This window comes from Ranitomeya imitator, chromosome 9 (genome assembly GCF_032444005.1).
Source record: "Ranitomeya imitator isolate aRanImi1 chromosome 9, aRanImi1.pri, whole genome shotgun sequence".
NCBI lineage: Eukaryota > Metazoa > Chordata > Amphibia > Anura > Dendrobatidae > Ranitomeya > Ranitomeya imitator.
Window position 1 is genome coordinate 21590457 of NC_091290.1, and position 14087 is coordinate 21604543.

The window sequence follows — 14087 nt, forward strand, 5'->3', positions numbered from 1 at the left end:
CAGCTCACCTCCTCCTCCTGAACAATGACTGATAACACCTCTATATACAGTAGATAACACAGGATCCACCATTCACAATAGGTGAGTAGGTGATGTCACAGCTCACCTCCTCCTCCTGAACAATGACTGATAACACCTCTATATACAGTAGATAACACAGGATCCACCATTCACAATAGGTGATGTCACAGCTCACCTCCTCCTCCTGTACGATGACTGATAATAACACCGCTATATACAGTAGATCACACAAAAACGTAAACAGGAGGTCATTATTTGATACGTTTTGTCATTTTTTTTACACGGACAGATTGTAGTGATGAGCGAGTGTACTCGTTGCTCTGGTGTCCTCCGAGTGTTTTTTAGTGTTTGGAGATTAAGTTTTCATCGCCGCAGCTGAATGATTTACAGCTATTAGCCAGCTTGATTACATGTGGGGATTCCCTATCAACCAGGCAACCCCCACATGTACTCAGGCTGACTAGTAGCTGTAAATCATTCAGCTGAGGCGATGAAAACTTAATCTCCGAACACTAACAAATACTCGGAGGACCCCCGAGCAACGATTACACTCGCTCATCACTGATAGATTCCCATTAAATGCTAATCCTGGGGAAAGAGGGTTTTTTTGGCCAAAAAAAAAAAAAATCAGGGTTGGCACCTGCACCTGTTGAGCCTGGGCTAGTGCCCACTCTGCCCAGTTTTGCATGTTCCATGTGCCCTTCTTGTATAGAGAGGGTCAGGAGTGGCGATTTGGGCGACGCTCTGCTGGGAATCCTTGACACCTACCACAGTATTGTACAATCTCCCCTTGATGGCACCGAGATTCCCCTTTTCCTGTTTTTGGAATAGAGGAATGTGATAAAGACATCAAATGACAACTTGTCTCAAATTCCCAGATCTCAATCTGTGGATGTCTTTGAGAATCAATTCAGGTCCATGGAGGCTTTATGGAGCAACTTTAAGGATCTGCTGCTAGATACCACGAGACGCCTCCAGAGGTCTGGTGGAGTCTATGGCCCGATGGTTAATGGCACAATGGAAACCTACAGAGCATTAGGCAGGTGGTTGTAACGTTACCACTGATCGGTGTAGGACAGGCTGCAAAGATAGGGGTCGTGCACAGTGGATGATCCCTTTAAGGTGGCGTTGCCCTGCATCTAACCTAGGGGTGACCAAATGTGATTTACAGCACAGCAGCCTACGTGCTGCACTCATCCTGAACATACTGTAGATTACAGTGATTGTTGTGGCTCAGCTTCTAACAGATGCAAATATTTCCCCTAACATCAGAATATCTGACAATACGGCAAAAGAAGATTTAAAGGGGATGTGAACTGTGCAACCAAATCTCAGGTTTCACCGCAATGCATCTAAAATAAAACATAAGTTCCCTTTAATTATAGATGTCCCATCAGTTACACCATCCTTAGCGTAAGAGTTTTTGCTTACAAACCCTGCCCATCACCTTTAATGCCGAGTAAATGAGGACCCCACATCCCCTTTAATATCCTCAGAAGTGCCTCAGCATACCTCAGAAAAGAGGTGGCGTTTTAAAGGGACCGAGGCGGTGCGGATCCCAATCTAAAGACACCCATGGGACCGGACAGCGCAATTTACATGCAACACAGGACATGTGTAAAACACATTTTCAGGGGTATGAGGGGCGCCCCTGGGGATATATAGGGTTGTAGGAAGCCCATTCACATGGTCTTAAAGGTGATGGGCAGGGTTGCAAGCAAATAAGCTGGTGATAGGTTTCCTTTATGAAAGGAGCCCATTACATTGCCATCTGCCGTGCCAAAATTCTGCTTTTATACATTTGCAAATTAGGCCTGCAAGTGCGCTGGTTGATATATGGGTACTTGCGGCCTATGGCTCCTGCATAGTGTCACCTCTGTGCTCCACTGTCAACCAAGAAGTCGACCGCGGTGCCGGCCGGGAAAAGCTAAGAGGAGCCATAGACTGCAAGTGCAAGGATACTCCTATAAGTGCACTTGCAGGCAGGAGCCATAGACTGCAAGTGCAAGGATACTCCTATAAGCGCACTTGCAGGCAGGAGCCATAGACCGCAAGTGCAAGGATACTCCTATAAGCGCACTTGCAGGCAGGAGCCATAGACTGCAAGTGCAAGGATACTCCTGTAAGCGCAATTGCAGGCAGGAGCCATAGACTGCAAGTGCAAGGATGCTCCTATAAGCGCACTTGCAAGCAGGAGCCATAGACTGCAAGTCCAAGGATACTCCTATAAGCGCAATTGCAGGCAGGAGCCATAGACTGCAAGTCCAAGGATACTCCTATAAGCGCACTTGCAGGCAGGAGCCATAGACTGCAAGTCCAAGGATACTCCTATAAGCGCACTTGCAAGCAGGAGCCATAGACTGCAAGTGCAAGGATACTCCTATAAGCGCACTTGCAGGCAGGAGCCATAGACTGCAAGTGCAAGGATACTCCTGTAAGCGCAATTGCAGGCAGGAGCCATAGACTGCAAGTCCAAGGATACTCCTATAAGCGCACTTGCAGGCAGGAGCCATAGACTGCAAGTGCAAGGATACTCCTATAAGCGCACTTGCAGGCAGGAGCCATAGACTGCAAGTGCAAGGATACTCCTATAAGCGCACTTGCAGGTAGGAGCCATAGACTGCAAGTGCAAGGATACTCCTGTAAGCGCACTTGCAGGCAGGAGCCGTAGACTGCAAGTGCAAGGATACTCCTATAAGCACATTTGCAGGCAGGAGCCATAGACCGCAAGTGCAAGAATACTTCTATAAGAGCACTTGCAGGCCTAATTTGCATATAAATTAAATCCAAATTTCGGATGGCACTGTAATAGGCATTTTTCGCAATGTATCACATCACATTGCCTTGTAGTGCACTACCTCTGCTTGCGCAGAGATAGGGTTACTGACAGGTAGCCCCAAGTGTATGCAGCTACTATGCAGAGCTATGTGATCCTGAAGTAATGGCTTACTCTCTACTACCTGCCCCAATAAGAGAGTAGCATGCCATCGCTGGATCTGGCTATACACGGGGGTATATTTCTAGGAACAGTGTTTTGCATAGGAGCTGCATACACAATACAGTTGGAGGCTATTTGTACAACTACTTCATTTTTGCTTCCAGATGCATTGGAGCAATAAAACCCGATTGCACAAGTCTACACACCCTTTAACATAACGGTGCAGAGCATGAAAGGATCTCTCAGTTGCTCATTTACACATCTGCCGCCAAGATGTGGACTATTGGTCACGATTACTGCAGCGGATTATTATTACAGGAAGGAAAAAAAAAAATGAAAAGTCAAATATGTAAAAAAAAAAAAAAAAAAAGTAAATATTTATGGAATGTATCTTCTCACCTCGCTGCGATTCTCCCCAGCTCTAGTAAGCACAGGCAGACTTCTCTAGGCTGCTTATGTAGAACTAGAAAAGAAAAAGGACAACAACAAAAAAGTTAATCAACTGCGGCAATATAAGGAAACACGGTGATATTTATTGGGTGTTTCCCTTTAAGAAAAAGTAAATTGTTTTCTTAAAACTTTAATTTAAGAGCTTGTTCTGACTTCTCAAATGGGTAAAACTGCAAAGAAAGAAACAACTTTGCACTTTTACTTATTAAAAATCTCCTTTACTGTTTGTTGTCTTGGTCACCGGCCGCCTCTGCAGTCTATCAGAGGCGGCCCGTTTTCTAGGCAAGGTTATATAACTGTAGTTTACCATTTAAGAGCCCAGGGAAGTTGGGTGACAACTTCTCCGCTGGGATAATGACTATTGGTTGTCAGAGAACATTTCTGGAAATAGAATTCGAATTGTTCTGTTTACTTAATTGTATCTTTTTCCAATTTTTTTTCTTCTTAAAGCGGTATACACACGTTAATTGTGAACAGGTTTAAGTGGTGACCTCTGCACAACCATCGATGACTTGAATATGCCAATAATATCTGATCTATGGTTGATCGTCAGGGGGCACAACAGATTCCCAACCTAATTGGGTATTGCTTAAACAGATCATCAATATTAGTGCCGAGGTGGCCCCTTAAAGGGGAACTCCTCAATAATGACATGCTTATAGACAGATGTAGAGACGCTAGTGCAGTGAAGGATGGGAGTGCCACAGATGCTTCCAGTGATGGGTGCCATGACTTTAATGAGGTCATTAGTGTAAATGAATCACATGTTTATTACTGACATCCACAAGCCGTCTTGCTGACAGGTGAGATTTCTGCTCAGCTCATCAGTAGACGCGATCACTCACAGAGGACCGGATTCTATTGTAACAAATCCTCAGCTGTGAGTATTAAGTCAGTGCCGGTTATCGGTCACATCTCTGGATGTAAACAGGAAGGTTTCGTTCACTGACAACAAGCAGAGATCTTGACAAATTCCAATACAAAGGATAGAAGATGGAAAGTATCAGCGCCAGTGACATTAATTAATAATAATAATAATGATGATGATCACATGTGAAATGAGGACTGACAGGATGTCCATGTGCACAATGATTTCCTACCATAACAGAGAAACGGCCGTCGATATATTCAGCTGATACAAGGAGGAAAAGATTTACAAGTTAATATATATATATTATATATAAAAAATAGATATAAAAAAATTAAATATGCAAAAAAAAAAATCATGAAAAATTATGGGTATCCTGCAGCAAATACTCTAATATTATATTGTAGTATGTGTAAAGGAAAGTATTACTATTATGTATCAATAAACAATAATATATTGCAATATTATAATTCCTGCGGTGTCACTTGCAGCCTTCACTCTTACAGCGAATGTGTCTTCAGAAAATGACCTATCGTTTTTACGCAAATTATTTTTTTTACAGTTTGAAAATGTTTTCTTCAATTTTCCTTATCATTATCTACATAAGAAACTTCACTAGAATCGCTAACAATACTATTTATTCATACAAAATCTACATAAAAAAAATTAATAAAAAAAAAATCTTGAAATGTTCACACTGGAGATAACACAGGATCCCAATCCACAATAGGTGATATCACAGCTCACCTCCTCCTCCTGTACAATGACTGATAACACCTCTATATACAGGAGATAACACAGGATCCACCATTCACAATAGGTGATGTCACAGCTCACCTCCTCCTCCTGTACAATGACTGATATCACCTCTATATACAGTAGATAACACAGGATCCACCATTCACAATAGGTGATGTCACAGCTCACCTCCTCCTCCTGTACAATGAATGATATCACCTCTATATACAGTAGATAACACAGGATCCACCATTCACAATAGGTGATGTCACAGCTCACCTCCTCCTCCTGTACAATGACTGATAACACCTCTATATACAGTAGATAACACAGGTTCCACCATTCACAATAGGTGATGTCACAGCTCACCTCCTCCTCCTGTACAATGACTGATAACACCTCTATATACAGTAGATAACACAGGATCCACCATTCACAATAGGTGATGTAACAGCTCTCCTCCTCCTCCTCCTGTACAATGACTGATATCACCTCTATATACAGTAGATAACACAGGATCTACCATTCACAATAGGTGATGTCACAGCTCACCTCCTCCTCCTGTACAATGACTGATAACACCTCTATATACAGTAGATAACACAGGATCCACCATTCACAATAGGCGATGTCACAGCTCACCTCCTCCTCCTGTACAATGACTGATAACACCTCTATATACAGTAGATAACACAGGATCCACCATTCACAATAGGTGATGTAACAGCTCACCTCCTCCTCCTGTACAATGACTGATATCACCTCTATATACAGTAGATAACACAGGATCCACCATTCACAATAGGTGATGTCACAGCTCACCTCCTCCTCCTGTACAATGAATGATATCACCTCTATATACAGTAGATAACACAGGATCCACCATTCACAATAGGTGATGTCACAGCTCACCTCCTCCTCCTGTACAATGACTGATAACACCTCTATATACAGTAGATAACACAGGATCCACCATTCACAATAGGTGATGTCACAGCTCACCTCCTCCTCCTGTACAATGACTGATAACACCTCTATATACAGTAGATAACACAGGATCCACCATTCACAATAGGCGATGTCACAGCTCACCTCCTCCTCCTGTACAATGATTGATAACACCTCTATATACAGTAGATAACACAGGATCCATCATGAGAGTTCTAAATTTATGTAATAATTCCTAATTGGAAGAATGGGAACAAGTATGATATATGCCTTTACTGGCGCTTTAGGGGATCTTTTACAGAAAAAAACCTCTTGTTATATGAATAATTATTTATTGCTTATTGGACATGTTAAGCACTATAATAATAATCTTATATTTTATATATAGAGAGAGAGAGAGAGAGAGAGAGAGAGAGAGAGAGAACTAACATATTCCGCAGCGCTTTACAGTTTTGCACACATTGTCATCGCTGTCCCCAATGGGGCTTGCAATCTAGAGTCCATCCCTATCAATATGTCTTTGGACTATGATCCTTCCAGAAACACCCACCTTGGGGTCACAATAGGATAAGTGACGCTCCATTTCATGAGAGATTCCCGTAATATGGGACACTTGAGTTTACTGCGTAAAACTCCTAAACAATTCTATTATTTATCTGGAATCTGTTGATTTAAAAAGTTTTTTTCTAGAGTAGGAACATTTTTGTAAATATATTATTAGGATATTGGGTGTGGATAGAGGTCAGTTCTTCATATTTGGAACCTCAAATAAATAGTTGGAGTTCAGAACAAGATCAAAGAAAACCTGCCGTGTCCTTCTGGCAGATCAATGATTTGAATGGGCACCGTGTAATACCTCTATATCTCCTGTGGTGGCGCTACACGAAACTGAAACATGTTGCCAAGTTCCCTTATAGATAACAGCTGATTTCAAGGGATGTATCAGAAAACAATTCAATCAACTATTTTGGGGTTGTGGTGGTGTTTGCAGTAGTGGTGCTTGTTGTAGTGGTTGTTGTGGTGGTGGTGCTTGTTGTGGTGTTGGTTGTTGTAGTGGTGGTGGTTGTTGCTGTGGTGGTTGTAGTGTTGTGGTGGTGGTTGTTGTTATGGTAGTTGTTGTGGTTGTTTTGGTGATGGTTGTGGTGGTGGTGGTTGTTGTTGTGGTGGTTGTTGCTGTAGTGGTTGTTGTGGTGGTGGTTGTTGTAGTGGTTGTGGTGGTGGTGGTTGTTGTGGTGATGGTTGTTGTTGTGATGGTTGTTGTGGTGGTGGTTGTTGTGGTGGTTGTTGTAGTGGTGGTTGTAGTGGTTGTGGTGGTGGTTGTTGTTGTTGTGGTGGTGGTTGTTGTTGTGATGGTTGTTGTGGTGGTGGTTGTTGATTATTATTTACATCTAGTGTCTGGAAACCTGTACAGACCTCACACATTTTACATGTAAGGGCTTGGTACAATGTATCTAGTGCACCCAATCCTTACTAACCTAAACTTTCTTGATTCTAAACTGATACTTTATGTCTACACTGACACATTGTAACAAATAGGGCGGGAAAAATAATTTCTTTATTGGTTTTGGAAATGTTAGAAATGATTAAACTGTACACAATGCAGGAAAGCCCCATATTAAAAAAAGAACATTCCTCAGTCATCCCCACCTTTATGCAGAAAAAAGTTTTTAAAACTTCCTACGTTTCGGGACAAGTTTGGAGACTACTCCTATGGCCACTGCAGCTCCTACAGGGCTTGTCACAAACTCTTCAACAGTAACTCTGCCTGGCTATACAGTGACACAGGAGTAGGGTGTATCACCATATATCTAGCACTCAGCACCTGACGCATTTCGGGCTCCAGGCCAAATTTCAGGATCTGACTTCCTTTGGAACGTGGAGCATCTGAAATCTATAATATTTTATCATGTATTTTGTGGAAGATCCTGGCCGCCGTCTAGAGCGCTGTCAGCGCAGCCGGCAGCCCATGGACAGTACTGCTTATGATTAATGGTCCCCATGCAAATGGATTCATCCATTAAATGCTGACTTTTCTCCTTTATAAAAAAAAAAGATTTTTTTTTCTTTTATAAATGTCTGCCTCTGGTTTAGTTATTAGGAGTGGACAGATCCGAGGTGGATGAACGAGACTCCGCGTCCGCTTGTGAATTATGTGGTCTATGTAATTGTGCATCATTTTCACTTAATCGCTTGTCATTCCACGAAATACATTTTGGTAAAATACAAATTAGTTTTTGTTCCAGGCTGAGAAAATTCATTTAGTGCGCAGTGAATATTTTTTATATATAATTTTTTTGTTTTTGCTTTGCGGCATTGAGAAGTTTCTTGGGGCCAGGCCTGGAGTATGGTCCCAGATATCAGGACTTTCTGAAAAGTCATGTCGTCTGGATCATACAGAGTAGAAAAGAAGAACAGGATACCGTCTAAAGGATGTTTAGAAAAACTGATCATAGATTTTTACACTTATTGTGGATGTCATTTTTTTATGAAACTTTTCGGGCACTTTATACATTTAAAGGACGACTCCACAGAATGGGATTTGTAACACTGTGTTACCAAGGTTTTGTCCCTCGGACAAGTTTGAGTGTTCCTGATAGATTTTTTTTCACGCCGATTTCAGAAATTACTTCACATTTTTCCTATCACGTAAGGTTTTTGAGAAATGATACGAAACATTATAATATTCTGTTATTATTCTGAAACAGTATATTCTGAATTTTCCACTGAAATAACACAATTCGCTGATCTACACATATGCAAGCACTTATTATGAGAATTCCGCGCAAGCGCAGTGAATTATTCGGCTGACCGTGTACGGAGCATTCCACATCTCCTGGGAAGGGGAGGAATCAAAAGACAATACTGACATTACAGCAGGGGATCACAGTGAATTCATTTTGTGGGGTAAAATATTTCACTGACTGTTTTTAAACAATATTTTACCTTACAAAATGTATCCTCTGCGATCTCCTGCTGTAATGTCAGTATTGTCTTTTGCTTCCTCCCCTGTCCAGGAGCTGTGGGCGGGGGGAGGGATAGAGATTCTCAGCGCTCCAAAGCCTGCCCCCCTCGATACATTACCGCCCTCCCGGTGCCAAAGCATCAGGCCTCCATCTAGTTACTATCATATATGCGATTCGCCTCAGTACTTTTCATTGTAAAAACTGAAGATTTATTTATAAATGTCACGTCGGTGTCTCAACAGCAGTGATTATTCTCCGCATATGTAGCAGAAACTTACAATGAAAGCACAAAACAAGGAAATGACTCCACTTGTTAAGAAAGCATATGAACTATACTTTGAATGTTCAATTGGAGATCAGGACAAACAGTGGGCACCTCATATATGCCGTGCAGCCTTATACCAGTGGTCCCTAACTCCGGTCCTCAAGAGCCACCAACAGGTCATGTTTTCAGGATATCCTTAAGGTACCTTCACATATAACGATATCGTTAACGATATCGTTGCTTTTTGTGACGTAGCAACGATATCGTTAAGGAAATTGTTATGTGTGACAGCGACCAACGATCAGGCCCCTGCTGGGAGATCGTTCGTCGCTGAACAAAGTCCAGAACTTTATTTCGTCGCTGGATCTCCCGTGGACATCGCTGGATCGGCGTGTATGACACCGATTCAGCGATGTCTTCACTGGTAACCAGGGTAAACATCGGGTAACTAAGCGCAGGGCCGCGCTTAGTAACCCGATGTTTACCCTGGTTACCAGAGTAAAAGTAAAAAAAACCAAACACTACATACTTACCTACCGCTGTCTGTCCCCAGCGCTGTGCTCTGCACTCCTCCTGTACTGGCTGTGAGCGTCGGTCAGCCGGAAAGCAGAGCGGTGACGTCACCGCTCTGCTTTCCGGCCGCTGTGCTCACAGCCAGACCAGAGAAGCAGAGCGCCGGGGACAGACAGTGGTAGGTAAGTATGTACTGTTTGTTTTTTTTTACTTTTACGCTGTGTGACAGCTCTCCAGCGACCAAACAGCGACGCTGCAGCGATCGACATCGTTGTCGGTATCGCTGCAGCGTCGCTTAATGTGAAGGGGCCTTTACTATTGCCCATGTGATAATTGCATTACCTGGAAAGGCATCACCTTTGCAATACTAAGGAAATCCCGAATACATGACCTGTTGGTGGCTCTTGAGGACCGGAGTTGGGGAGCACTGCCTCAGAGCATGGCTGAATGGATCACGACCTTCAATGCCGTTCGCTGTCCCAACGATATGGAGAGAGCAGAGGGATCATGTAATAGATTGCTACTTCTGCCTTACAAATGTAACAAGGATATTCAGCAAAGAACAAGAAATCAATAGAATATCCTAATCTTCCTTCAGCCATAAGACCAGTGCCACACGATGAAAGTCTTCGTGTTCCAATGCCGCCCAACGTATGGACAATGGAGGACGACGAAGATGAACTAACAAGGTCAGTGGAAAATGAAACTGCTGTAGACCCAGACTTTGAGCCTTCGACATCTAATCTACATTTGTCCAGTCAAGCTTATCTGAGCGACTTGGTCAGAGATTTGAAATTGTCAAAGATTCAGGCAGAATTATTTGGATTGAGGCTACAAGAACGGAATCTCTTATTACCAAGAACAAGAGTTTCTGCTCTTTGCAGTCGTCAAGAAGACCTTAATCAATTTTCCAACCATGTCGACAGTTTAACCTTTTGCAGCGACGTCTTGGGGTTGCTTGGTTCTTTTGGATGCGAACATGACCGGAAGGAATGGCGACTGTTCACTGACTCGTCAGTTTTAAGTCTGAAGGCTGCTTTACTATACAACGGAAATACCTATCCTTCTATACCCACTGGACATGCCGTACACATGGAAGCAACGTATGAGAATATGGAGTTACTGTTGACCCACATTAATTATAGAAATTATAACTGGAACCTATGTGGTGATCTGAAAGTTGTTGCACTTCTTCTTGGATATACCAAGTACCGGTATCGTTGTTTTATTTGTGAGTGAGAGAGTGGTGCAATGAGAAAGGACTGGCCACTGCGCGAAAACCTAGGTGCTGGACAGAAGAATGTTAAACATAATCCTCTCGTTGATCCAGCAAAGATATTTCTCCCATCTTTTGCATATTAAAACTTCGGCTTATGAAGAATTTTGTCAAAGAAATGAACAAAGAATCGGAAGCCTTCTCTTCCTTTCGACAGAAATTTCCAAGAAGGTATTTTTATTGGCCCACAGGTCAGAGATATAATGAATGGCAGTAGCTTTGATGGTCTTTTGCAAGGTGCTGAACAAGTGGCATGGAGAGCCTTAAAAGATGTGACCTTCAACGTCCTTGGCGACAGCAGGGCACCGAACTTTGAACAACTCGTGGACAACATGCTCACAGCAGATCATTGGATGAAACTAAGTCCAATTACTAAAAAATGACGCAGAATTAAAGTAATAGTCGGTAAGCGCCAGTAGGTTGATGTATGTGTATGTTATGTAGCTAGCGTCTGACGAGCCCCAATGCAAAATTAGGAGTGGGCCCCCCACCAATTCTGATATATATCCATATCCCCCATCCTGGTATATATATCCCCCATTCTGAAAAAAAATCGAATGGCACTATGATCACACTCTGACCAGTTTGATGAGAGTGTGATTTGCACAATTGGCCCGGTGAGAGAACATACTGCTAGGGTTGAGCGAAACGGATCGTTCATTTTCAAAAGTCGCCGACTTTTGGCAAAAAGTCGGGTTTCATGAGAAAGAGAGAGAGAGAGAGAGAGAGAAAAAAAAAAATCCCATTGACTTTGCATTGGGTTTCGTGTTTCGGTCGATCCCCGACTTTTCACGATAATCGGCCGATTTCACTCGACTTGACTTTTGAGATAGGCGGGTTTCGCGAAACCCGACTCGACCCTAAAAAAGTAAAAGTCGCTCAACCCTACATACTGCCGTGTGCACCTAGCCCAATTAGTGATGCACTTATACATTTACAGGGGAGGAGCACGTACTCGCATGTAATATTAAGTGGGTTTTTTTCCCAAGAATTCTGCTAGCTCTTTATATATAATGGGAACCTTAAAAAAAAAAAATCATAATTTTGTAATTATTCATGGGACTCCATTATGCACGCAAAACTCGTGATAAATAACATCCATCACAATTACGATCCATCACCAGCAGCATGTTGACGGTTTCCAATTAACAACAGATTTAGAGAAAGAGCCCAAACGAGGTGATGATCATTATTACTGCATCTATAGGTGTTATTTTCTGCACTTTTTATTATAAAGGGGAAGTCTAAAAAATGTCCTTTAAAGCCAGCAGCATGTTGATGGTTTCCACCTAAAGGGAAACTGTCGATCCCATATGTCTATCCAAGCAAAAGAAAAAACGTGCAAATATTTCAATCTCCTTAAAAAAAAAAAAAAAAAAAAAAAAAAACTTTCCGTGCTCCTCCACAAGCAACTGGTCCAATGGGGCATCACTTACCCTGGACTAGTCCGGCCTCAAATCATGCAGTTACGCCCAGGGTCACGTGACTGACATCTTTCCCACAAGCCATCAGAAATTTTGCACATGTGTGTGCCTTGGCATACGCAGATGAAGCAGGGGAGGGTACACCCGTCTTCATTGTGCATGCCCAGGCAGGCAGAACGGTGCACGCGACTTCCGATCGTGCAAAGATGTCATTGCTTCTGCAAAGAGGGGTGAATTATTATGGAGGAATTGGCCTCCCAAAATGGGAACGCACCCTCATACTCTGGAGGTGACGGCCATAAGAAGATGGCCAGTGGCTGTCGTTGCTGCAAAATGGATTTTTCGGACAGAGGGGGCTGGTGGTGCAGAGAGTAGAAGCGGCAGGGGACATTATGTCTTATTCCAGTAGAAAAGTTTATTTTATGGTAATGACTCTTTAAATTTTAGAAAGTCTTTGTCACCAGTGACAGTGACGGTAAATGGATCGCCATCTCTGTGATGTGATGAAAGTGGCGCTGTCACCATTCATCGTCTCGGAGGCCTGACAAGACACGGAGACAAGAGTGAAGTCTTATTCCGTGGAGAGCCCTCCATGCTTTATCGGAGGCCTTGTGACAATGGAGCAGATCAACCAGGCGATACTCGGAGTCACTTTCACAAAGAGGGTGGAAAGAGGACGCAGCGCGGAGGGATCTGGTGTCAGTCCAGGCAGGGATAGAAGCCTTTTCATCCGCAGACACTGCTCCCATTTATCCTGCCTCCAGTTATCTGACTTCTGATGAAAATATCAGTTCTTTATGTGCCGGGCTGAAAGGCGTCATGTGCTTCATAACGTGATGAGTCCTGATAAAGACGATTCAGTGGAAGAGAAAAATGATACCTACAATAGATGTACAGTAAACTTCTGAGCTAGCCGCCTCGGGACTGGAGGGATGCCACATTATCAGGTTTTCTGGACTAATGGATCTCCTTTATTAAAATGTAGAAAGTTCCACATCAATGAAGTCTTTGTAGGTAAAATCTTGTGGGATAATGAGAATTATAGTGTAGGGTGTTGTACAGAAAAGGTCATATCTCCATAATGCCGCTGATACATAGTTCCAGGGGTCAGATTCATAGACCACCAAGACAAAGGTCAACAGGAAAAAAAATCAATATACCACCAGAACATCGGCCAACAAGTTGCATCCATAGACCAACTGGATAAAGGTCAACAAGTCAGATCCAGAGACTACCAGGACAAAGGTCAACAGGAAAAAAAAAATCAATATACCACCAGTACATCGGCCAACAAGTCGCATCCATAGCCCACCTGGATAAAGGTTAACAAGTCAGATCCAGAGACTACCAGGATAAAGGTCAACAGGAAAAAATCAATATACCACCAGAACATCGGCCAACAAGTTGCATCCATAGACCAACTGGATAAAGGTCAACAAGTCAGATCTAGAGACTACCAGGACAAAGGTCAACAGGAAAAAATCAATATACCACCAGAACATCGGCCAACAAGTCGCATCCATACACCAACTGGATAAAGGTCAACAAGTCAGATCTAGAGACTACCAGGACAAAGGTCAACAGGAAAAAATCAACATACCACCAGAACATCGGCCAACAAGTTGCATCCATAGACCAACTGGATAAAGGTCAACAAGTCAGATCTAGAGACTACCAGGACAA

At 42.8% G+C, this 14087-nt stretch overlaps 1 protein-coding gene across 6 annotated transcripts in view; it reads right to left on the reverse strand.

The window, feature by feature from the left end:
• Nucleotides 1-14087, reverse strand: part of GAS2 (growth arrest specific 2) — an 87869-nt gene that overhangs the window by 35904 nt on the left and 37878 nt on the right. For all 6 annotated transcript variants that reach the window (XM_069739889.1, XM_069739886.1, XM_069739888.1 and 3 more), the window contains exon 5: nt 3359-3422. In XM_069739889.1, the coding sequence (XP_069595990.1) occupies nt 3359-3422 (64 nt within the window). The remainder of the gene's footprint in view (nt 1-3358; nt 3423-14087) is intronic.